Below are 27,995 nucleotides of genomic sequence, written 5' to 3' on the forward strand. Positions count from 1 at the left end.
GGGCCTCATCCAAGAGGATAAATTGGGCCAAAAGACCAAACACGTGGTACAACGTATTGCTTACGTTTATATTTTGGCAATTTTGTACCTCTAAAAGGGAACATGTTTTCTCCTGTTTCGTCCTATCATTTCTCATCACCATCGTTTTCGCTGGGGACGTTAAATTCAACATTTCCTAAACTAGCACCAAGAATCGAACTCGGTACGATTGCAAGGTATCCACGTTCACCCCTGAAACGGAACAAAGTGGATCACAAAGTACTTATCAAATTTAAGGAAATAATTTTAAATACGCCTCCATATAACGTAATAAGGCTCCAAAATCGATAATCATCAAAGGGAACGAGGTCCGATACTCCCTCCCCCCCAACTCCTGATGTAAATTAAGGTGATCTTATGTGTCCTGAGTGATCCCTGCCCCTGAGTAAACATAAGCAAAATTACAATAGGTAATGCAATCCCAAACCAAAGCATCTCTAACTCATTCGCTATGATCCATGTGTGGGGGGTCCCAAAAGTGAAATAGGGTCAGCCCGACCTCAAACAAACACATTAGCTCAAACCAATTACCTCTACTTCATTCGCACCAATAAGGGACGTGGTGGCTCAGTGGTAGAGCGTTCACCTCTGCTGTATGGGGTCCCTGGTTCAAAGTAATTTTGTGGTGGGCAACATTATGCTCCAATTTTCTCCCATACTTTCATTCATTTTTCATCGTCACCGTCTCCTTTAGCCTAATCGTGGGACGTAAAACTAAAGATTTCATTTGCACCAGTGTTAGTTCATCTCATCAAAGGGATAACAATCCGAACCGCATGAGCTCCTGTCGGGAATCGAACTCTGGTCTCCCACGTTAAAGGCGCATACGCTAACCGGTTAGCCACGGAGGAACTCCGAAGTTTTCGAGTTTCATATTAATACTAATACGAATTTATATTATTACTGGGGTCTACTAATTCATAATGTAATAGGTCAACAAGAAAGAAATCAAACCTTGTTTTGGTAATTTTATACCCATAAAAGGGAACGAAACAAGCCATCATAAGCTCCAAGCTAAAAATCCCAGTTCAGTGACGTCAAACGAACATATTAGCTCGAACCAACTACCTCTAATTCATTCATACCAGTAGAGGTGCGGTGACTCAGTGGTAGAGCGTTCACCTCTGCTGTATGGGGTCCCTGGTTCAAACCCCGCGAAATAGTTTTGTGGTGGGCAACATTATGCTACATTTTCCCACACTTTCATTCCTTTCTCATCGTCGCCGTCTCCTTTAGCCTAACCGGCATAAACGTGTGACGTAAAACTAAAGATTTCATTTGCATCCGTGTTAGTCCATCTCATCAAAGATATAACAATCTCCAAATTTTATGCCATAAAAGGGAACGAAAGCATTCGTAAACCTGCACTATTTCATAATGTAATGAATCATCAAGACCATATTTTTAGCAATTTTAAAGAATCATCATGACCTCTGATCCAATACTCCCAATTCAATGACGTCATAGCAGGACCAAGGTACCTCTGATTCATTTACACCAACGTGCGGCCCCTGAATAAGCATAAGCAAAATTTCAATAGGTGACGCAATGCCGGGCCAAAGCATCCCTGGTTCATTCACTATGGTCCATGGGGACCCGATTTGGATAATCGAGAGTTCGATAGGGTGCTGCAATTACTACTTTACCTTTTCTTCGAAATTCTACAATATTATATTAACTTTTAACGGAGAAATGTGTTCAAAGATAGAACATATATAACAACCAATATATATCTTATTGAGGTTTACAATGCAGCCAGAGATCCAACCAGTATAACAAACTGACATATATGAATGTCAAATCGCATGCGTAGTTTGTGAGGAAATAAAAAAATCGGTTGTATTTGTAAATCTAACAATTATTGTTGTACGAGAATCATGATATATATATATTGAGATCAAACCGATACTGAAATTTACTGTATAATAATTATGTCCTTCATTACAATATTAGCAAGACTACAATATATAATATGGTAATTGGGATATTGTCTAAAATTTAGGTTAGTTCTTAGATTTTAATTTCTGTGTGGCTAAAATACGTTTAGAACTAAGACATACCTAAGTATATCACTTGATAGATGAATTGAAATTGTAGAAAATATTATACTTCCTGATAAATTTGCATGCATAATTTTTCGAGAAAACCGAGAAAACGAATATTAAATCAGCTAAAAAGTGTGTTGTTCGTCTCAAACACTAATCGTATTGTAATACTCTGTACGTGGTTATATTTATAAAGATGAAGGTGTGCTTTTTTTTATTGATAAAGAAAACGACGTGCTCTTTCACTAAACGTTACCACACAAAGCGAACAACAAGAATAATGGTCATCACTTACTCAAGTAATAAAAACCACCAGTGCCATCACTGTTCAGAAAAGTATTGAACTTCAAACATCACCAAAAGCAACATTAGTTTCGCCTAGTCTAGTCAACTCCCCATTCTTAGCTTTCCAGAAGCTATGAGAAATACCTAACCTAACCCAAACCTTCTAGCTTGCCTGGAGCTATGAGAAATACCTAACTTAACCCAAACCCCTAGCTTGCCTGGAGCTATTAGAAATACCTAACCTAACCCGAACCCCCTAGCTTGCCTGGAGCTATAAGAAATACCTAACCTAAGCCAAGCCTCCTAGTTTGCCTGAAGCTATGAGGCCTCCGTAACTGCTCTGCTTTCCTAGAGCATTATGAGAACTTAACTGCTCTCCTAACTTGCGTAGGTCTTTGAAAGTTTCCTAACCGCTATCACCCAGCTTGGTTGGAAATTCATACTTTTTCTCTCCGCTCAACTTGCCTAGACCCATGCAAAATTCTAAAATTCTTTTACTTGCGTAAAGCACTGAAAAGTTCTATCCCGCTTCCACTCAGTATACGTGGAGCTTTATAAAAGTTCTTCCCTAGGCTATCTGGGAGGTAAAACACCTTTTTACCCTAATTACTTAGTAAATTTTATATTTATCTTAATAAATGTGCGTTATAATGTTTTATAACAGAAACTTCTATAATAAAAAGTTGTAAACGATCAATTCCTGTGTATAAGTTGCTCTACCCAACTGAATAATTTTACAATATGCACCGAAACACACTGTTAACACTAGTGGAGTGCATCTACTGCTCTTGTACTATCATTACTGATGTTTTTCTAATACTTGCTATCATTACTTTTGCCTAAATATTTTGTTTTCAAAAGTTCTTGATTTCAATAGAGAGGTGATGACCCAAGTATAAGTACCTACCATTTTGAACAGGAGGTATTTCTTTGTTGTAGTCTTCAGAAAGCGTAGCCCAGCCAACGGAGGTAGCTTCGTACGATTCTCCGAACAACCTGAAATCAAAAGTTATAAAAGGGAAACATATTTTTAGAATAAAATTCTCACTCAACAAATAGGAGTAAGTTCCTTAAATATTTTATTTTCTTGTCCAGAAATCCAATAGCTTGTGATGACATTTAAACAGTTTGCACCAAAAATATAGTGTATCATGGAAAAATAGTAGAGTTGAGTTTGAGTTTAACGTCCCTTTCAGCAGCGCGGATATATGAGATGGGACCTAATGATTAACGTGGAATCCGAACCACAAGAGCTCCCGCCGGGAATCGAACCGGATCCCCACACCAAAGGAGCGCACGCTAACCACTTAACCAGCTGGGAGCTCCATGGAAGAATAATGGCAGACTATCCTTCTTGGACATACTGGAGCAGAAAAAGCTAACAAATTATTTAAATTTTATATATTTGTCTCCGCCACATCGATCGGAATTTAGGTGCTGTTTCTACCAATACCCACCAGATACGATCTTAGTTCTTTCAGAATTAAAGTATAGAGCATTTCTGTATCCGGTAAAAAAACTTTTATAACAAGAACTCAATTATATAGAAAGAGGTTCGCAATTAAATAATTACAGAAACATTATTATGTATTGAAGGAAAATGAAAACAACCAGCAACGCATAAACCAAACACAAAACAACTAACAAAATAATTTAGGTCTACTTCTCTACTGACGTTCTGACAAAATATAAGGTGGTGGCTTGACTAATGATATTTTAAACAATGTAAAATTTTCGCTACATATGTTTGGCTACAGACTTTGTGATCCTACCACACAGTGTAATGAACGTTCAGCGCAAGAAGCAAATATTGAAAGCTCAGACAAAACTTGTCGTGATCATGACAAAGTATATAGTTTTTTCAAGGATTTAGAATTTAGTCATCGATTTGATAAAGAACTGGAGTGTAAGATTTTTAAGCGACCAAGGGCTGGAGATTTAAGACTGGACAAGGGTCTGGCTGGATTCGCCGTGAGAGGTGAACAGGTAAGTAAAACCATAGATAAAGGTGTGGTAAAAGTTAGTTGGGAGCTTTCAGGTAAATGGATATCTAAATAAATAGAGTGTGTACAAGTTATAATATAAAGCAACGATGCAAATAAGCAACAAAATTTTACTCGCCCAAGAATAAAGCTACTAGCCTACATCCCACAATAGAAATCATTTACTTACCATCGGTATAATATTAAATACTCGCCCGCACCGATGAACCACTCGCCCCGGGCGAGTGGGTGAGTAGTTATTTGCATCCCTGATATAAAGTCTTCAAGATTAAGAATGATGTTCTACTAAATCAAGTTTAGAGCTTAATGGTACTGAAGTAGTACATAGTAAATTATATCCAAGGAGGTAAACATGACAAAGGAAGTTGTATAAAATTTCATTTTGTTTTTTTTTCTTTTACTCAACCAAGGTTTCGAAACTTTGGTAGCTTTGTGAAAATTCAACCGTGTTAGAAGATTAGTTGTTATTGAAATTTTGTTAGCTTTATTAATAATTATTTTCATATAGCATGTCGGGGGGCACCGTAGCTCAGTGATAGAGCGCTTACTTCTGATGTGTGGGGTCCTTGGTTCGATTCAAGTAAGTTTATGATGGAAAAGTCGTGTCCGTGGGTTTCCTGGAGGTACTCCCGTTTCCTCCCACATTCTCATTCCACGAATTATTACATCATCATCATCATCATCATTCACTTGCCTTAATCATCGTCTTCCTTAGCCTAAAGAGCATCATAACCATGGCACGTTAAACTGGAATATTTCATTCCATTTTTCCAAATAGCATGTTGTTTACTTGGTTTAAAAGGAGGAATGAGCAAATTACATTCATGATTGTGAGGTCGTATACTCAGAGAAGGATAGGTATCCTATAGTACTAGTCTTGTATGCGTGTTTTTCTAAGCTCTTTGTACCTGAGTTCTTACGATCTTATTTATTGCAAGTACTATATAATTGCTAACTTACATTTATGCAAGATTTGAACGTAACCGAAATCCATTTTGTGTCCTGTTTCTAGTGAAACATGAAATGTAACAGCACCTCATGGTTGTTTGAAGTGATATGGTGTTCATGATCTCTGAATTTTATGTTAACACGTCAGACAAGATAATTCTATAAGGTTTCCGGATGTTATTTCGTATACATAAGTGCCTAAGGGAATTTTTGTCAGCTCATTGGTATTATCTTTCCTTTTGGCGAGATATTTGAGTTGTGTTGATAAAGTTCATTAGCAATCAGCATCTTTGAATATTTGTTTTAAAAGACAGAATTAAGAAAACATATTAATTATGATTCGTTTGCTCTCATAAAGACATGACTCAACATTGACTTCAATTCGTTTGAAATTATGTTAAACCAGCGTTCATAATGTGCTCATGATGAAACAAATTAGAAATGAAATACAAAACTACTTTAACAGTATAACTCATTTAAACACAATGTACTTTGTGGAACAATCTGTTCAGCCCTGGCTAGCCTCCACCCCAAAGGAAAAACATTACTTACTGTGAAATGCAAATTCAATGAAATAATATAAGGGGACCGCGGTGGTTCAGTGGTAGAGCGTTCAGCTCTGGTGTTTAGGGTCCCGGGTTCAAACCCTGCTCCCGCCAAGTGAACTTTGTGATGGACAAACACCGTGTGCGTGGGTTTTCTCGGTGTTCTCCCGTTTCCTCCCACTTTCTTCATTCCACCATTTCATTCATCTCTCATCATCACCGTCTTTTTTTAGCCTAACCGGCATAAACGTGGGACGTAAAACTCAAAAATTTCATTTCATTTTCAATGAAATAACATGTCATATGTCCAGCCGTCACTTGAACTCCAGTTACTCAAATAAAATGAAACACACCTATTGTGGAAGAACATTGAACACATTACGCTCGTTTAGAATCTATCTGAAACTGTAGACCCGGATTTAAAAAACCCTTAAAATGATAAGGTGAGTCCATTGGACACATCTCAGAAAATATGATGAGTCCAACTCGGACTCATATAGATGAACACATTTTGTGTCTCGTGTACATTTTTGTTTACTATAATCGAAGAACTCAAGGTAATAAACACGCGGTCCTTGATGCATGTGGAAAGTTTATTACATAATAATAGGTTTAAAATTCAAAATAGTACAGGAAAAAGTTGAGTCCAATGGACTCAACTCATCATGCTGTGTTGCAAAAAAGGCAAGGGGTCATTTTAAGGGGTCAATATAAGCTTAGTGCTCAAAAATGACAGTAAAACTAAAAAAAACATCAAAGTTAACACCTTCCAGAGTGCTACATATTAGATTATGGAGTAGAAGGAATGGACTCACTATATGATAGCTATACCATAATTGATACTGCTTGTCTTTTCTGATAGCTCACTTGGCGCACGTGGCGTTCAGTGCTGTGTTGCCAGTTTTTGCATCAGGTGTTGTAAAACGAAATTATTTACTGCAAAAGCAAATCTCAGTTTTATTAAATTAAATGACACAAAAGAGAACTGAAAAGAATGCTTTCAATAAAGAGCAGTTTCACTACTCTAGTTGACATTCGGCTAAAACAATGTGCACTTGATTATATTCAAATTGGCAACGTGCGAAAAGGGTGGAATGTTTACCATTGCAGAGCGAGAGAAATGAGCCATTATAATTGGCTGAACGTGTTGTTGCCATAGAAACAGTTCTTCTTGCCTGATTGTTATGATCAAGTGCAAGAAGGAAAAAAGAGAGGAAAGCAACTGTCAGAAGGGACAAGTTGTATCAAATAGACTGTAGTGTACTCATTAATAACAAGATAAATATTTAAAAATGAATTACCATAAATTATTTTAACTAATATAATTATTTACGAAAATATATTGTATCTATAGTGTTCAGGAAAAGGGTATCAAGTCCAATACCTACATTTTTAGATTCACAAGTTTGAACATTTTTGCCCATTTTGCAGCTAGCATGTCCTAATAATAGAACACTGTTCTTGAATATTTCCATATCAAATATTAAGGAGCAGCTTTCTATTCTCAGCACAATTTAAAAAAAAAAAATTAAAAGTTTTTTTTTATCTGAAAATGGAAGTTTTGAACTTACTTCTCTTCTTCCCAAAACCACAGACATATGCATAATTATTACAGTTAAACATTATAATATAAATAGTTATACTTACGCAAGGAGGAAAATTAATGACACGCAACCTTTTTGAAGATACATAAGTTCCTCAGGTTTACCAACATTAAAGAACTGTAGTAATCACTGGAGAGGGAAATCTATAAAAATAATCATCAGAATAATAATAATAATTTAATTTAATATTAAAGGCCGAAGAAGAGCGTTAGTTATGTAAAGAAGTATAAAGTATAAGCTATTGTGTTAAGTACAAAACATAAGCGCGGTAGTAAATATACAGGGTGAACCTGAAAGATGTGCAGAAACTCCGGGAGGTGATTTCTGACATCAAAAGAAGACAAGAAAACAAAAAGCCTTCTTACATATTATCGAATTACGCGTCGTGTAAGAGTGACAGGGATGCCAACTTGGAACCGAAAATCGAATCGTGACAATTGCAACGGAACAGAAAGATGTGCACATAGTTCGGGAAGTGATTCGTGACATCAAAAGAAGAGAAAAACTCGTCTTGCGTGTTGTCGAATTTCGCGTCATGTATGTTGTTCACATCTTTCTATTTCAATTGTTAGGATTCGAGCTTTGATTCCAAGTTGGTACCCCTGTGATTCGTAAACGAAGCGGAATTCGAGAACATGCAACAAGACTTTTTGTCTTCCTTTAATGTCACAAATCACCTCCCAGAGTTTGTGCACATGTTTCATGTTCACCTTGTATAACAGTGCAAAAATAAACGTATAGAAAAAAAATAAAAAGCGTAAAATATCTCTAGTTCTCAGGATTAGATTTAAGTAATATTAAAAGATAAAATGTGTATAAAAGAGAGTAATTAAGGTACCAAATGTTTATTTTACAAGAGTCTAATAGTGCAGTAAATGAAGCTCAAATTTTAATGAAAAAAGGAACAAATTAGTAACAAGCTAAAACTTGGTACAGATGTTGGAAATGATGTTTAAACAACATGCTAAAAGTCCCCTGAAATCCCACATGACCTCCCCCCATATTGGAAAATGGCCACTAGAAGTGTCAAATGAACAAATCAAGTTAGAAATAGCAATATCTTCGCTATGGTAGAACATAAAGAAATGAAGTTAGTGTAATTTCAAAGAACATAGGTAACACAATATTTTTATACAGAAACATTTTTTCATAAAAGCATACTTTTAGAAATATTTAGCTCTAAATTCTAAAATTACGAAAACTACCTTCAAACTGATTTAAAATTTTATTCAACTTAAGAAGTAATTATTAACAAGTTAAAATTTGACATGGATGTTGGTAAAGATTATTTAAACGACGTACTAAAATCTCACAATTTCTTCGTTCGCCATATTGGAAAATGCCAAATGTCGGAAGTAATTGAAATATATTTTGTTAAGTGAAATACAATATACCGGGTTAAATATTTGAGAAACTGTAAATGCAGTCGATTCGGAGTCAATTGAGATCAATGCTGGTGCGAGGGGGAAAACATTACGACGTGTTTATGGTTGTCGTCCGCCATCTTGATGACCTCCATCTTGGAATCAACTTGTTTATTTTAAATGTAACATGGTCAACATCCTCGTTTGAAGAGAAACCCAACGGTAAGGTAATTTTTCCTAACCCTGCAACAGGTTTGAAGTTTTGAATAGATTTAGGATGTTACGTGTGAAATGCTGTGAAATGTGCTGTGCAAAGTTTCGAATTGAAGGATAAAGTAAAATATAAGCTTACGTATTCTTTAATAACCACGGAAAAACAGAGCTAACACACATGAGACAATTACAATATATGACATGTTCAAAATGCCACCGTTGTGTTGTATGTACATCGTTAACCGTGCGACCCAGTGTTTGTCCACTCTGCGAAGCATAGTTGGTGATATTTGTTCACTGACCGTAATGATTCTCCTTTCCAAATAGCTAATGTCAAAAATTTTACATTGGTAGCCAACACCTTTAAGGTTCCCCCACAGATAGAAATCCAATGGAGTTCGGTCCACTGAACTTGTCCATGCCGACCTATCCAGCAACCGGAAAAGTGTTCATTGAGCCATCGATTACATTACGACCATAATGCGGTGCTGTCCCATCTTGTTACACACTATGAGATAAATCCTAGGAAATATCTTAGGATTTATCTTTGAGAAAATGTTACGACATATCTCGTAGGAAAACATACCCTTTTGCGGCATATGTGAAGATTTTTCCTGTCTGACCGAGTGACGACGAGATGTTGATGCTTAGTGCATTGCGGTAAAAAAATGACATAAGATAAATTAGCAAAACATATCTCATCAGTCCCTTCACCATTCTTCATGTTGTCGAGTATTTTTCCTCTTTCACCCACATAATTTGTTTTCACTTTCTCTCATCTGATGTCGCTTAAATCCGCTTAAATCGAAATCGTACTAATTTTCTTTCCTCTAGAGCGTGCTCTAAACAAGAGAAATCTCATAGGATCGTTCAGAACACAGGAAATGACATGTAAACAGATGCCATACACGTTGAGATTTTGACTCTAGGGAAAATCGTAACTGATTTCCTAGGACCTATTCTATAGTGTATGGCAGGCCTAAGAGTGCAATTTTTGGAAACACTGAGACACACGTTTTCTTTTGTTTAATTAAGAGTTTCTAGTTCATATTTCACAATCTTAAATGAATAATCACATTGGGCAGTTATGAGAGAGAAATTTGGATATTAAAGTAATTCCCCCTCTCCCCCCCCCGAAGGAGTAGATTATTGAAAAACGACAAAACAGGTACTCACTTATATTAATTTGAGAGTTTATATATCGAATTAACAAATATTCCCATCACAAGCTTACTTAATTCATGAGGCTGACTTAAATGTAAAACTTATAACTGTACACAATTCAATTTAGAGTCAGGAAATCCGTTTATTAAAGCACAATCGTCTAATGATTACTCGAATACACTAAACTGTTAAACCATTATTCGAAACCAACTACATAAGGTAAAAATAGAACACCTACTCGTATTTTTGCTTACAAACTTTCACTTTTTAATGAACCTTTACATAAAATATAATATCCGTTTGTAAGACCTTGTCATAACTACACAAATTGATGAAGTACGTATATTAGACCCAAATTACACTGAGCATGAGGATAATTTTTTAAATGACCAACCATATCCTATCGGGTAAAAGAGGTATATATTCTTTTTTAAAAAAAGTAACTTGAGGTCGGGAAGGGAAGTAGAATAAACTGCTTCTAGAATTGTTGTTTAAAATATTGAAGAAAAGGCCTTTGGGTACATCGAGAATAAAATGGAATTATAATATAGAGACGAATCGGAGGGAGATGAATCCTAGATCTGAAACTATTGGAAATTTACGTGGTACGAACTTTTGTCTCATATACCTAACCGTTCCTTCAAATATAGATTCAGTTCGTTCAACACAAAGTTTGTTTTTTCCATTTGACAGAAATAATTGTTATAACTCTATTGGACAACAGGTTGGCTCAGTGGTAGAGAGATTAAATCTTGCACACGCGGTCCCTAGTTCGATCTCGGATCAAGCAAGCTTGTGATGGACAACATCGTGTCCGTGGGTTTTCTCGGGTTACTCTTTGTTTCCTCCTACTTCCTCATTCCACCAATTTTTCCATGAGCCTTGACTTGCCTAAATTATCGTTTTCCTTATCCTATAGTGCATAATCGTAAGACGTTAAACTGAGAGATTTCATTTTACTTAAATCTTAACTTGATTCTTTCTAATTTGTGGTTGTGTCTAACAATCTTAATTTTAATGGTACCATTTTACTAGAAGATTACATTTTTTTAAAAAAACTTTCATTGCTTCCAGATTTCATGAACTGCATTTTGTTTAGTAAACCATTCGTAAATCAACAAATTGACACTTACTTGAAATGCTTGACTAAAGAATTAGTTTCACTTATTCGTACCTGTATATAGCTTACCATACAAAACGTTGAAACCGACGTATCCCATCATAATTAGTTAGTATTGATAGGCTTAGTTGTTATGTTGCACTGGAAATCAATGGATTAAACAAACAATTGAAGTAGTTCCATAATACACGTATGAGAGTATCATTAATTATTCCAAATGATTAGTAACGTTAATCGGTGAATTAAGTACGAGGAAAGGATTTTACCCACAACATTCGTATTTTGTCATTACTAGAGAACCAACCATCCGAATTAAATGTTGCCTTTACCAAAATGTTTCCTTTCTTATGCACTTTAATTTCAGGTGCTCCGAGTTGAATGCTCCTGTTTAAAATTTTAAGGATTCAGAACATAGGAAGTTTCTACGCGTCACCATAGCACATAAATATTTCGCTGTATACTTGTTATGTTTCCTGCAATCAGAATATTAATGTGATTTATCATTAAACGAACTCGCTACTTAGAAAACAAGATGTGTAACGTAATTACATTTGTGTCATTACTAGAGAACCAGGTATCCGAATTAAATGTTTTCTCAACCAAAATGTTTCTTTTTTTTTAAATTTTCTTTAATTTGAGCTGTTACAGAATATATGTTTCTATTAAAAGTTTTAACGGCTGGCGGTGATGGGGCAGTTGAGGAAGGTTTTCACGCATCATCAATTTCATATACAGGATGTTACAATTTTTTATTTTTACAATATTCTGAAAATGGATTCACTGGTAACCTCGCATGAGCTCCATTTGTATCTAGTGTTTCTATATGGACACGATTTGTTGTTGGGTTTGATTCTATTATATTTTTCCTCTGGTGCTTGGGGTCCCGGGTTCGATCCCAGCCCCCGCCAAGTGAACTTTGTGGTGGACAAACACCGTGTGCGTGGGTTTTCTCGGGGTTCTCCCGTTTCCTCCCACTTTCTTTATTCCACCATTTCATTCATCACTCATCATCACCGTCTCCTTTAGCCTAACCGGCATAACCGTGGGACGTAAAACTCAAAGATTTCATTTCATTTCTATTATATTTTTTAGAAGCTAGAGCATTAAGACGTGAAACCAGTTTAACGTGGGATCCGAGCGACACCAGCTCTCACCTGTAATTGAACCAGGATTTCCCATGCCAGGAACAAACTTGTGTCTGCTTGTTGAAGATAGCTTTGGCGAAGATGACGCCTACGGTTCAATATTTTCTAAACATTGCTTCACTAGTCGGCAAAACAAACAAATGTGATTGGTAAAGAGCTATAATGTGGCTTCCAAATAAAGATTCAGATTTAAGATGACATTTTGCTACCCTCAACACGACTTCACGTCACTTGCAGCTGAGACAGCACACTTCGTCGGTTTTATATTTCCGATACAACTACACAAGTGACAAGAGACCTACCATTGCCATTTGAATAGAAACTGAACAATTTTCTGTATTTCGAGATTCTTAACTAAGGCAACTCCATTTTGTGATAAACTTTTAGTAAAATCATTAGGTCTTGGAACATTAGTTTTACACAATCGTTGTTAAACGAGTTCTCCTTAGCATAACCGTAGCTAAGTCGATCCCTAGAATGCGGAAAGGAACGATTTCACTCAAATTAAAAAAAAAATTGAAACAAGGAAAAACGTATTGAAAGACACAAATACTTTACTGACCCTTCTTCGCTGTTGGGGAATTGAGTCTCTGATATGATAGTCTGGAAACACTGAGATTCCAGTCAAGAGACTTGTGAAAGTTTTGTTGACAAATGGTTTTGTACTTACTGAGTTAAAAATATACAAATATAAATGCAAGCACATTTACAACTGTGCGAAGATTTGAAAATAACCTCTAATTTATGTAGTTTTTACTATGTTTAGTAGAATACTTAACATATGATGTTCATAGGTCTAGTACGTCCTTACAACTGTTCGTAACATATATGAGGAAACTTCTCAGCTCCATGTAACATTGAATAATTATCTGTCAGTACCTATGTTTGATTTTTTCTCTTCTTTCTTCTTACAAGCTAATTACTTGAGTACAACAATAATAACAAACGGAAATAAATATGTTTAGAGAACGGCTCTAGAGATTTTGTGATTGTTACTTATGCATCAGGAAGTCAGCATCTGTACCTGTTTATACGGAAATAGATGGTATACACAATCATACCTGTTTTTGTAGCTATACTATAATATATATCAAACTGATTCACACAATTGTCATGCTATATTTCAAGTGGATATGTGTTATTTATTAATATGCCTTATCATCGCGTATAGTGCAGTGAAAAATTACAAAAATGTCAATTCTAGATATACAACACAAACATAACTTGACACAAAGATAAGGGAATCATTAATAACATGTGTATGTTTCTTAATATCATTAGTTATTGTTTGTTTTTGTATGGCATTAGAAAAAAATAATGTATGTGTCAATGGATCTTGTTTCTCTCTTGTTTTCTTGTTCTTCATATTTTATTCTATATTACGAAAAGCGTTCCCCTCTGGTGCACGGGGTCCTTGATTCGATCCCAACTCGCGCCAAGTGAGCTTTATGATGGACAAGCACCGTGAGTGTAGGTTTTCAATTCTCCTGTTTCTTCCCACTTTCTTCATTTCATTATTTCGTTCATTTCTTATCATCATCGTCTCCTTTAGCCTAGCCGGCATAAGCATGGGACATAAAGATGAAATATTTTATTTCATGTTCCTCCCTGGTATGGGAAATCCAGGTTGAATTACAGATGAGAACTCTTGTGGTTCGGATCACACGTTAAACTTTAAGCTCACGTCTCATATCATCTCGCTTCTGAAAGAGATACTAAAGTCAAGCCCAACGATAAATATGGTCCATATAGTAACACATAATAGAAATGAAGCCTTCTCGAGGTTACCAGCGAAACAATAACTCATGTCCAAAATGATTGTCGCATATCTATAACTGTCTTCTTGTAAGAATATAATTTGATAATAATTTTGCATGGTACTTTTAATACTGATACTACGTGTATAATCGGGAAATGTATATTTCTGGTAAAATTCATAGGAAAAGAATTGTAAATACGAAAATTAGAATGAGTAAACCAAAATGTTGCCAAATGGACAAGAAAGTTTTATTTTCGTTTTATTGTTCTTATTTACTGCTCTTTTGACATGAAATTAGCCACATACGTGTCTTTGCCGCTTATACACATACTAACATTATAAGAAATACCGGGCGAATATGTTATCAAATTATATTCCTACAACAACATGTTTATAGACATGCAACAATAATTTTGGACATGAGTGTTCATAGGTTACGAACTTTCGAACTGAAGACATTTGTTCCTCTTCAATAGAATTCCCTTCTTTTCTGTTAATTAAATATCTTTCTGGTTTCTTATCCTCTTTTTATGCTTTCTTTGCTTTCGTGATGACTGTTTCCTTTCCTCTTAGCCTGTAATTTGGGTGTCATTTCTTTTGTGAAACTCATCCATTGTCCTAGTTGCCCAACTTCGTCTTCATATATTTTACGTGATTTATGCTATAACTCGTAAACCTTCTGTGCGATTAATTATAATGTAATAGCTCACAGAACGAAAGATATTTAAATTTAAAATATATGTTATAATAATTAACTGGGAAATTGCACCCACAGTAGGGAAATACCGCTCAACCTGAGTGTCATTATCCCGTAGGCGCCACATTATATTATTTGTATTTTGCCTCATGAAGAAGGTCAAATGTTTGGCTCATAATTATGAAGAAATACACAAGGGTCATTCAAGGTTGACCGGGACTTTTATTCCTTCTGAGGAAACAGATAGCACAAGAAGCGCCAAAGCTTTTCAAAGTATTCTCCATGTGCGTCTAGGCACTGTTGCCATCGTTGTAGCACCTCCCTGACTCTTTTGGCGTAGAAAGAACTTGAATGTTGTCGTAGCCACTGGAGGACATCGTTCCACAGTGTTTCATCCTCCCAGATGGTCTTTAAATAGTGCAAACAAATAATAATCACTGGAGTCTAACTCTGGATGGGGCAAAACTTCCCAGAGCATTTCGGCTGTTCACAGACCGTCATGCGTGTCCACTTCTGATCAAATTTTAGATGGTGAGGAAACCACCTTGCACAGATTTTCCGGAAGAGAAGTTTTCGTGAATGATTGCCTCAACACTCCCGACACTGATATTCACCTCGGCAGCTTGCTGTTACTCGCCCTTTCTCAAAAATCACTTGCTAAACACGTGCAATGTTCACTGGTGTGACTACAGTCGAGTGAATATGTCCATGCGCTTCATTTGTCACCACCTCCCGTCCTTCGCGAAACTGTTCACGCTATTCGTACACTCTTGTCCATGACATCGTTTCTTCACCATACTTGTGCTTGCAATCTTCTGAAAATCTCAGCTGGTTTAACTTTCTCCTTCAGAAGAAATTTTTTTACACACCGCTGCTTCACATCCACAGACACAGTGCTTACCGCCATGTTCGCTTCAACCGCTGTGCATGCGCCAAAAATGTTATGCCGGACGTTAGTTTCTCGAGAAGGAATACATTATGTCATCCGCAAGTTCCATCATGATCCACCTATTCATCCATTATTCAGTATGTCATTCACACCCGCACGCACGCACGCACGCACGCACACACACACACACACACACACACACACACACACACATATATATATATATATATATATATATATATATATATATATATATATATATATGTGTGTGTGTGTGTGTCTGTGTGTAAAAATGGCAATAGTATATCTTAAAAATTGAACACACTTTTCTTGAACTTTTTGTATTGTCAAATAATCCAGAATTTATTCTCAAATAAATTATTTTATAACAAATAATCCAGAATTCATTTTTCTCATGTGCTTCACATACGTCAACTCCACATATACCTTACTTTTTTAGTGTCTCTTAGCACTGGGTTCTAGATGTTAAAACATGTTAGATTCCAATACCACGCTTCATAACGGCTGCGCTATTAGCCGACTCTCCCTCGATGAAATATTACTTAGTAATAAAGTGAATGAATTGAACTTGATTAACCACTTAAATACAGGGTGCGGCAGCTATTTGAGAACACATAGTTAAGTGACACAGTATCTTGTATGCCATGTAGGCCACGAATTTTCACTACAACGTCACCCCAAACACCTGCGCCCCAGCTCCCTTGATGTCAACCCTTTGGACTTTTACGTCTGGGGCATCGTTGAGAGGGCCTCCAATAAGCATCTACACAACACCGTTGCTGCTTTCAGGGCAGTCATTGTGGATGCCATGAGAACGATTTCCAGGACCTCATTCATGCCTGCTGACGGTTTCGACGCCGTTTAGGGTGTGTTATTGTGGCAGATAATGGCTTAATTAAATGATTTCCTGCATTATGTCTGTCTTCAAGTGTACTAGCATTCAATGGTAATTGAAAGCTCCACCTCCGTATCTGCTCCTTTTTTCCGCGGAAGTTATTTTGTTCTCAAATAGCTGCTGCACCCTGTATGTAACTAGTATTACTTTCCTTTCAAACAATACAATCAGTGATTATGAACATACAAATTCACCCACTTTTTATGGTTCTTTTAAAAGCTTTAATGTTATCTACACGTATAAGAACACAATGATTGTTGTAATATTAATTTTATTTAGTGCTTTTAAGTAAATGAGCTTTGCTTCAAGACTGAGCCAATACATTAATTAATGTCCTCCTGTTTTGGTCACCAAGCGAATTAACGAAGCGAAATCTTATTCATACTTAAGAAAATTCTAAGATATTTTTTAAATTATGAATTGAGATGCAAATTTAAAGTTGCTTCGCAAATTGCTACGAGAAGAAAAGAAAGTTTCAGGACATTTACTTTTGCACATTGTATCAGTCAAACACGGTACGGTACGGCAGTTTCTTTAGCGGAACATTTTTTATTGTTAATTAGCTAACTTTTAAGCATCAGTCAACTTTTTTTGTTTAGACTCATATGCGATGCATTATCGAGAAATTGAGTCTAAGCTGGAACTAATGGGACACTTGTGTTCCAATGTCCGCTCCCAATACTTTTGTTATAACACAATATTCAAGGAAATACTGTACTTCTCAAGAGTTTCGTTGCAGTTGAATATCGATCAACTTGCTCTAGCAATGATCAAAGAGAAGAATGTTTTTCTTTCCTATATTTACAAAATATGCCTTTGACGTAGCAATGTGTCTAGAAAATGTCGTTTAAATTTACAAACATTTAGTTTCAGTAACTAGAATAGGCAAAATGTTATTTTTTGTATTATCATATCAATGGTTTCGAGATGTGAGTCTGTCCTCCATAAGAACAGGTACTAATGTAGTACTGCAGAATTTAGTAATAACGCATTTACAGTATATATATATATATATATATATATATATATATATATATATATATATATATATATATATATATATATATATATATTTGAAATGGACGAATGGATAAATGAACTAGATAACAACGTGATTTTGTTATCTATCTCAACAGTCATTCTAGTCTTCTTACCTATAGGGTGGTCCAAAATGATAGAAGCACCCAAATAAATGGCTGTATTTTAAAAGAATTGCAAAGTAACTCCGTAGGTTAGTTAGTCAATGGTCGCCATCTTGAAATCCGCCATTTTAAATTCACTTTCATTTTCTTAAATTGAAACTATATGTTATGATATCTTGCACTTATCGAAAACTTCCTTAGGAATGTAATGCTGTGTTTGGTTTTGCTTCATCACTTATCATAACGAAGTTATGACAGTTTATTGGTTCTCGAAACGTCAGTCACATATTACACATTACTTCCGATTAAAGGACGTATTCGATATGTTGTTCATTCCGTTCTATTATTTGAGTCTTTCTTTTTTCCCATTCATTCAAAAAACGTACTCAAAGTGCTTCTAGGCATGCTTGCTCAAGCGTTTGTTATGCATTCTTTCAGGTGCTCAATATTTCTAGAGTTTTCACTGAATACCCAATGGACTTGAGGTGTCCCCAAAGACAAAAATCAAGGGGAGTGAAGTCAGAGGAAAGTGGTGGTCGCTCCACATTACTTCTACTGATTCACGAGTAGCGAAACTGGACATCCAAATATTACTGAACACAATTTTCATAAGGCGAAGGGACACCACTATGATGTTAGAAGAAAAGAAATGTCCCATCTTCAGATAAGAGATATGGCACGGCATCTTTTCCCAACATTCAACGATAGAAGATTGCTGTTAAAATACCATTGATGAACAAAGGATCGACAACACGGATTCCTCACACATCACTCTTCACCATCGCTTTTCCAGGAATACCAACAGTTGCTTCACACCAACGGGGATTGTTATCAGGCCAGTAGCGAACATTTTGTTTTAAGACCTGATCTGAAGGTTAAAAGTTGGCCTGATCAGTGAATAAGACGTCGTAGGCGAAACAGTGATTTTGGCGTATTTTCTCTGTTGTCCACTTCGCGAAATTCGAACGCCGATTGGAATCATCCTCTAATAAATGCTGATGTATTTGTAGTTTGTACTTGTCCACTTATGCAGGGATAAAACACAATGATGGATGTTCGACTGACACCACTTTCCTGGTACAAACGGTGAGTGCTTCGATTCGGACTCTTGCTAAATGTTGCCAACACTGATATTGACGTTGTTTCGTCAGTGTCGTGCATGACCTGTCTCATTTTGGTTTGTTGGCCACGAACCGCATTTCTCTGAATTTCTTGATTGACTAGCTTACTGTTGTTTGGCTAACGGGTGCTCTATCTGGGTGATTGTTGTTAAAATTATCGGTAACTATCCTCATGCTTAGCTCTTCTGTCATCAAAAGAATGCCAATGCTTTGTGCCTGCGTCACAGTCATGTTATCTTAGTCTCTTGAAATGATACCAAGAAAAAAACAGCTATAACTTCGTTAAGATAAGTGGTAAATCGAAAGCAAACGCAGCATTGAATTCCTGAGAAAATTTTAGATAAGAACATGATACCATAACATATGATTTCTATTCAAGAAAATGAAAATAAATTAAAAATATGAGATTTCAAGATAACAACCATCAACATTACATATATCACATATCATAAAAATTTTCCCTCCACCTGTACTACTAACTTACTGTGTTACTTTTTCAATTCTCTTAAAATTCTGCCTCTTATTTGGGTGTTTACTTACTTTTGTACCACCCTGTATATCACACACACACACACACACACACGCATGCATATTATATATATACACGGTATTACATATATATACAAGGTGGTAGGAAACTCCACAGACAAAATTCGGGAGGTGATTCCCAACACCGAAACAAGAAAAAGTCCGTTTGCACTTTTCTCTAGGACACAGTTTCGGAGCTACATGGTGCCGAAAACGTGGCAAAATACATTTTAGAGCGCTATATCTTTTCTATTTCGAATGATAGAGGCAAGGCGGCATGGTCACCTCAAAGGAACAAAACCCCCTCTATTCAAAGATGGGTATGTCGCAATCGTGAAATCAGTACACAAGGGATTCCCCAAAGGAGCGTAGGTTGTCCCGGAGAAACTGTCAGGTAAAGATACGTCATAATAGGCGTAAATGGGTAGGAATCCCACCTGGTAACCATAATTAGTTGTAACCATGTCGAGATCTCAAACAGAGACAATTTGATGGACGCGTCTGCTTTGTTTCCACTTCGAACACTGACCTAGCATAAAGAAAGGCATAAAGTTTATATATTTGAAATGCTAAATAATTATTGTTAAAAGTAAAAGTAAATAAACGGAATTCGTGAGAATAATGTTGTTTAATTAACGTAAGCTTAACTATAGATTACAAGTCATCCTTTACAGTAAAACATTTCTATCAACTATATGAAAACATTCCTTGAATATGTCTTTTGTAAGATAATATACAGAAACAACAATGTAAAATATAAAATACGTCTACTTTACTCTCAATTTCCTGTAAATCTAAAGATAAACAGTCACAATATAGTTAAAACTGCATTGTAGTTATATTTTTAATACTAGTTAGTAACACACCAAGCCGTGAGAATAAATATAATTACAATTATTGAGGATTCCTTTCCAACTGCAATTTAAGTATTTTTTTCTTTCTAAATAAATTCAATTGGAGAAGAACATAAGGAAAATTAATGATTTTTAAGGTACTCTATATGTAATAACTTCAAGTATTATAAATATATTTAATTCTTGCACGTACATGCTTTGATATGGAGAAGTCAAGCACATAATTAATCAGTGAAATTTCCATATACTTTTACGTATTATATGGTAAGAAACATACTCTATCTGGTGATAGTCACACTCACAGACATTTGTTTCGGTGTTAGAAAACATATATTTTTCGTTGAAAACAATTTTGAGTCAACAAAACTCGTTTTCCCAAAAAAAAAAAAAAAAAAACCCGTACCATATAGGGTTGTTAGCGGCTGACTACGAGCGAAAATTCTATGAGGTGTGTTTAAAAGGTAGGTTTACACAAATATATACATATCCTAGCTGTTAATCTTATAATATTATACATAAGAATTTTTGATTTAATAATTTTCCACATTGACACCACTCTATCTATATTGTAATGTCCAACGTGCTTGTGTTCCTATTTACACAACATGTGTTCCTATTTACAAACAACAACCAGGTGCACCTTACTATGGAGTACAACAGTTGCAGTCGACGGAGACTACAACGACACCACGAATCATATGCCGACGAGGGACACATCTGTACCACCACCTCATCTAGGGCGCCTATATAACCGAGATAATTTCAATGACAGCTATCAGCTTAGACTGGTCGACCCTTCCTCTAGCTTGCTCTGGAGCTCTAAAACATACCGAACCCAAAGCCTCTGGTGTGTTTCGGAACTCTAGGCCTTCCTTTATCCCGCTTAACTTGTTACGGAGCTCTGTTACTCTTAACCTCCTGTTAGCTTGGTTCGGAGCGTTGGAGATTCCTAATCCACTCTAGCTAGCTTGTTTCGGAGATCTATGGACATCTTGCTATAGGTTGCTCGGGCCTTGAGTCACCTTTCTCCATCTTGTATTAGAGAAGTTACATTATTGTAGTATTTAGATAAAATATTGCTTATAGAGGATTTTATAATAAAAGCTGGTAGTGGGAAATGATTCCGGACGGTAATTTGCTCTATCTACTACATAAAGAGAACTTTACAATACATTCTTTCAATTGTACTATCAGCAGTACGACTTGTATGTTATAGAAGTCTGTTCTATCCTTGTAAATTTTCTGCCTAGAGTAAATGCATTTATCTAAATTCAGAGTAATCACTGTTCCATTTCTGGTGTGCCATGATAAACCTACATTTCAGCATCCCTCACAATGTGGTGTAGGAAAGTATATCAATATCTTTCATAGGGTGAAAGAAACTTGGTCATATCTCTAGTTCATTTCTAATGTGTATTTCGGTTATTTTGTTGGGTACCTATTTCTCTTTAATACACCCTAAGCGTTGTGTTACAACATAGTACAGTGTGACATGATATTGCCCAGACATCTAGGGCAGACTGAGATTAGGGACGGATTTCTGGAGGGACGTTTGATTGTAATACTGCTACTTAGAGCTATTTTAAGAGCTTCAAACTCTGGGACGGGTTTTATTTATGTATAAAATAAGTAAGGTTCCTCTTCTGGGGAGGTGATCGCGACGATCGCCCCCATGGATCCGCCCCTGACTGGATACAGTTGTTTTGTCTTGACATGAACGGATTTTCTCGTGTCGTCTTTGACGGAATATTGAATGGACACTGATAATTCATACACATCTCATTTTCAGAACAATCAACTCTTACATTTTAACACGGAGGATGGCGAAATCTCAAGACAAATCGACAACAGTGCTGCTGCCTGATACGTAAGGAAAACTGTGCTAGGGTTACAACCTTTTACTTTAAGGTTCGCCTCGTACTTCCCATCGAAGCAGCTTGACCAAACACTAATTCAACCAAAGATTAACGGAGTATTCATACGAGACATTAAATTTCATCTTGTCTTATTATTAAATAACAAATAATTAACCATTATTAACATTATTTCACAGAACTGGAGGCAATGCAATTCTGTGTAAGTTATCACAAATAATTCTTATATATTCCCGACCAAGGGAACATATAGAGTACACTTCTTTGCTGCTGATTACACTAAACTGCTGATGAACAAATATATTGACGTATGATCAATGCTAACACATCGGAGGGAAGTTTCTGCTTTACCCATATCAAACAAGATTATTAGCTTAGAAATTGGCTAATTTTTGTTGTAGAATATAATTTCTATCTACCAAGTATTTTGCCCAATAGCCAATGACGTAGAAAAGAAATATCCCAGGAAACAATATCAGTGAAATTAAATCCAATGAAGCGTTTGGATAGTTCTTCCATGGCTGAACCATCGAATTAATTTTCCTCTTCAGTTTGAAAGTTGTCGAGATTTTTCTTTTGATTTTCTGTAAGTAAATGAAAAAGAAAACTTATGAAGTATATATATTTACACTCTTCCAACAATTTTCCAACTTTACGCATACCTTACTTTTTCCAAAAGTTTTATAGTAAGTTTAATGGTTTGAGTTTTAGAGTAAACAAAACTTTGTTTTTTTGGTTTAAACACCCTGCTAGGTTTATTCGTTTATCAACTTTATCTTTGACAGCCAGAATTAAATAACACTACTTCTATGAATTTTAATGTCACAGGTTTTGCCTCCGAGTTTTACAAAAAGACTTCAATGAATTACACGCTCAATAACAAGAAAGCATACATAACAAGTTGAGAATAGCACTGTGCAGGTTATCGGTGAAATAGAGCGTAGGTAGCTGGTCGCTTGATTGTGAGTTCAGTGTTTCTTTTGAGCATTGAGGCTATATGAGGCGTGCATCTACAGTTTAATGTGGAATCCAAACCACAATAAGTGTTCAAATTTCAAGGATCTAAAACCAGGAATCAAACGATTCCGTGCATAAAAGACGCGCGGGCTAGCCCCTAAACAAACTGGAAGGGTAGAGCGTAGATATAAAATTCTTCTATTCATTTCATAGCTAGGAATTTTATGAGATATATTCTCTAGTTGTAGAATCGTGTGGTCTATCGCATACTTACTTGGACGGGGATCGAATCAGGAATCCCACACACTAGAGGTAAGCGCTCTACCACTGAGCCATCCTGCTTTCCTGTATATTATTATGATGAGCTTAAGGAAGACAGATATAAGGATTATTAAATAAATGTGATGTTAAATAAGTGTATGTGTTCTCATAAGTTTATGTGTAGTAACTACTCGGATATTTGTGCTAATAAACTTTGACATGAAGAGATATATTTGTTTATCGAGCTCGGATCCTATATGCATTGTCTTCTGGATCTTTCTTAAAATAAGTAAATGTGTTCGAGGGAATGAGCCTAAAAAGCATGCCTTCTTTAACCTACAAAAATACGTGTTTAATAGAAGTTGCAGTTTCGAAGCTGTTCAGAAAAAGTAATTCCTTACGCGGTTAGCTATCTTTTCTAGCAAGTATAAGGTTCTTAAATAATATGGTAAAGTTCCACGTGTTTTCACACCATGGTCGATGTAAGCATGCGCTTTTAATACATGTGATTGAACTAAACACTAATCAGACTACATCTACGAAGAGGAATGTCGTCCATCACCGCCAACGATCGGCAAATGATGGAGATCGACGAAGGTAGCCGAGATTTTAGGATAAAAGAAGAGAACACACCGTAGCAGACATCAATCTCGCTCGGTTAATCAAACCACTAGCTCTCTAAGACGCCCGGTCATTGAGAACTACCCTTCCTATAAGCTCTAAGACGCCCAGTGATTGTGAGCTACAGTTCCTATAAGCTCTAGTAGGCCTGGTCATTGAGATCCTTTCTACCTCTCTAAGACGCCCGGTGATTGAGAGCTACTCTTTCTATACGCTTTAGGACGCTTAGTCATTGAGATCTTTTCTACCTCTCTTAGTCGCCCGGTCATCCAGAAGCACCTATCCAATACGCTCTAAGGCGCATGTGCATTGAGCTCCTCTAAACTTCACCAACAAATATTCAAAGATTAGCAGAAATTTACTATTCTAGAGGATAACTCTTATAATAAAAGGTGATGAGAAAGTCCAAACTCCCGTTCACAATCTTTTGCTCTACCCTGTAGACAAGAAAATTTTACAATATTGTTATTTAGACTGGTCAATAATGTTTCAGATATAATAAAAAGATTCTGCTTATCCACAAAATTTCTTTTTATACAATATTTTGAATTTTGTCGGTTTTCACGTTATATTAATATTCAATGTTCTAGTTAAAATGGAAAATCAGAGGAATAAAAATATATTTCATTCAAATCTATAATTTTCTGGTTTTCGGCTCACAGAGAATTAAGGAAAACAAGATAACTTTTCTAATTGAGTCTGTGTGGTTAGCACACCGGCTTTGACTACAATTATCTCTGATTTTATACACAGGGTTCGAAACATATTAATTCATTTTCTTCACCAATTATATCAACTGAACATTTCGTATCAAATTGGAATCGTATCAGGGAGCGCGTATTAAAAAAATCAAATTAAATTTTGAATTTCACGTTTCACATTTATGCCCTTTAGTATAATGGTGTCAGATGATTACTTAAAGTGATTTAAGTGGGAAAATGTGGGTATGAAGAGACAAAGAGAAGATTCAAGTAAGTCAAGGACACGATATTTGCAAACATCTCACATGGTCTGGAATTTGTAGCAGAGGTTAATAATGTACTACTGAGTCACTGTTCCGGCATGCGTACTAAAGGTAAACGATTCTATTTATTTGCACGGGAATACGACTTAATAAAAGTCCATACTCTTTTGGTAAGCAATCATAAAAATGTTAGTTGTAATAGTATAATTTCTGTCACTTTACAGTCATTTTCAATGAAGTTTTCCTTAAGAGTCAATATAAATTAATCCGCTTGAAAATAATTCTTCTAGTAATAGATAAAATGCTTTCTATTCTTTTACTTTCACATAGGGGCCGCGGTGGCTCTGTGGTGAAGCGTATACTTTTGGTCTGTAGGCTCCTGGTTCGATCTCAGTTCGCACCAAGTGAACTTTGTGGTGGATAAACGCCGTGGGCATGGGCTTTCACGGAGTTCTTTAATTTCTTCTCACTTTCTTCATTCTATCACTTCATTTATTTCTCATTATCTCCGTCTCTTTTAGCCTACGTTGTAGGTGAAACTGATATTTTTAAACTTCCAATTCCTTATATTAACCTATTATAAGTGTCAGCTATTTGTCGACAAAAGGGGATCAAACAAAATATTCCCCTTACATTCTTTGTGATTGAAATAGTACATTTGGTCTGAAGTGAGCTCAAATTCACTGTGCTACCAAACTAGATTTTCACTTTTCTGTGGTATTTTTGTACTTTTCCATATACTCAAACAATAAGTACCCTTTTGGTCTTGTGATCTCCTCCATGGCTAAGCGGTTAGCGTACGCATGTTTGGCGAGGGGAACCCGGGTTCCATTCCCGGCGGGAGCTCATGTGCTTCGGATTCCACGTTAATCAGTAGGTCTCATATAGCCTTACTGCTAAAAGGGACGTTAAACTCAAAATCAATTCAGCTCAACCTTTTGGTCTTGTTTTATGCGAGTAATTGAATACAAAATTATTATTACTTTTGAAGGAAACTCTATACTAGAACACGGATGGTCCACACCAAAATAAAAGAAAGAAAATAACAATGTTCATACCGTTGTCATCATCTAACTTCTTGAGACTATAAAACTTAGATGGCTTAAATATGTTGAATAAATATCTCAATTCAAGCCATATTTTCTTAGTTTTCTTACACGTATAATTCTATTCATAACAAATCCCATTGCTTCTGTTTTATATGTCCGTCTACTGCACAGATTGCACTCTTTCGAACCATAGCCAAAAGGAAATGGCTACTTTGCCAGGGAACATTTAGAATTCTCCATGTAAATTGTTGTTTCTGAAAATTTTCACATCAAGAACCAATGAGGTTTGCTAGACAGTAAAAAAGGATCACAGCTAAAAGTTTGACTTTTATCTCGTTAATATCTGCCGCTGGAGGATAATTGGTACTATCTAACGGCGCGCTGTGTAACTTATCATTGTGTAATTATACACCTCTGTTTCAATAGAAGTAAATGATATAAATAGTCACTGTTAATGTCAGCGTGAGAAATCTCCCGAGATAATCAATTTATCTATCTATTGCAAAAACAGAATTCAAAAATTCGTTTCCGTTCAAGATTTAACGTGTGGAGTAACGGACTTATGCATGCGCTAAATTGCAATGCTATAAGTTCCACTTGACTGACCGTAATAACAAGAATGCATTCTAACTTCCTATACAAATGACGTACGAATGATTATAATTTCAGTGTGATGGCGCAAGGATAGGCCTAACAGTACCCTTTCTTTAGTCCGTGGGAAACAGTTCTGGGAAAGATAGTTTATACAGCACATTCAGGTAGTGAGACGTAGACTAGCAAACAGGAAACAAAAGAGCATTTATCGCTATGCCTAGTCAACCTCAAACGATGCAATATAAAAAGGTGACTGGATTTGTCTGTGTACAAGAAGGGGAATTTTCTGTGGGGAAATTTGTTTCCATAGTGAGAATGTCTTCATTATCGAGACACTTTGCTGAACTAAAGGAGAGAAAAGAATTGTATAATCGGACAGCGGACGTTCAATGTGACCACACAATCGAATGACTAACATTTTTTCCACGAGACAGTAATGAACCTTGCAGAATTTTCCATAGCGTTAACTCAACAATAGAGCATAGTAACACACACACTATAGGTGCTGGCTAACCTGCGTTCACGGCTCAATGATGTTTGCTTGCACGCTGGACTGATGCCAGATTCACCTTTGTGTGGGCTTGCGAGACCGTGAACACTGTCGCTGACATGCTGAGTGTCCGGAAGTCTCATTTTTCTAAATATCTTACACTATTAAAAACATACGCATTGAACAATGTAGTAGTGAGTGCAATTTGACAGTGTTTATCATCGAATGTCATAGCTACCTGCGGTAGATGTTATTGTGAGACACTATAAGATAATATACGCAATATAAGATAATATACGCAATACTGACTACTAGTCATTGATCATAACCTCATTAGTAACTACTACATGAGAGAAGTTTAAGACGCCGAGGTTATATCCATACCTGAAACCACTCTAGGCGTATATCCATGTACGGAAGTACAAGCTTTTTTCGAGAAACGATGGATGTTACTGCTTTCCTGGTTGCAAGATCATGTGACATGTATTTCATTTAACATGTATGGGATATTGCTGATCGTTATCTTGTTGACTTTGGTTCTCTACTTGATAGTAATGGTGTGTTTGGACTCACATAAACGAAGGTGTCATGCAATTCATAGAGAAAATCTCCAATCTCTGTTGATCCGATTCCGTGACATACAAAGACCCTGATTTCAGTACGTCAAGGCGTCAGAGTAAAGTGATGTACAAAGGTTTGTTGTGTTCAATAATTCTTAATTATGATTTAGGAATTATATTTCTGAGCTTTCAGCATCTAGAGCCATTTTAACCCATCACGTATGAGGGATGATCTGCCTTGGCG

At 36.1% G+C, this 27,995-nt stretch overlaps 1 protein-coding gene across 1 annotated transcript in view; it reads right to left on the minus strand.

The window, feature by feature from the left end:
• LOC145681355 (glycine receptor subunit beta-type 4-like) overlaps positions 1–27,995 on the minus strand; it is a 51,621-nt gene that overhangs the window by 12,171 nt on the left and 11,455 nt on the right. Inside the window, exons 5-6 of the mRNA XM_081753009.1 lie at positions 27,216–27,352; positions 3,277–3,365 (exon numbers count right to left, since the gene is read on the minus strand). Coding sequence (XP_081609135.1) covers positions 3,277–3,365; positions 27,216–27,352 — 226 coding nt within the window. The remainder of the gene's footprint in view (positions 1–3,276; positions 3,366–27,215; positions 27,353–27,995) is intronic.

The sequence above is a fragment of the Thermobia domestica genome, chromosome 3 (genome assembly GCF_964235325.1).
Source record: "Thermobia domestica chromosome 3, izTheDome1.hap1.1, whole genome shotgun sequence".
Classification (NCBI taxonomy): Eukaryota; Metazoa; Arthropoda; class Insecta; order Zygentoma; family Lepismatidae; genus Thermobia; species Thermobia domestica.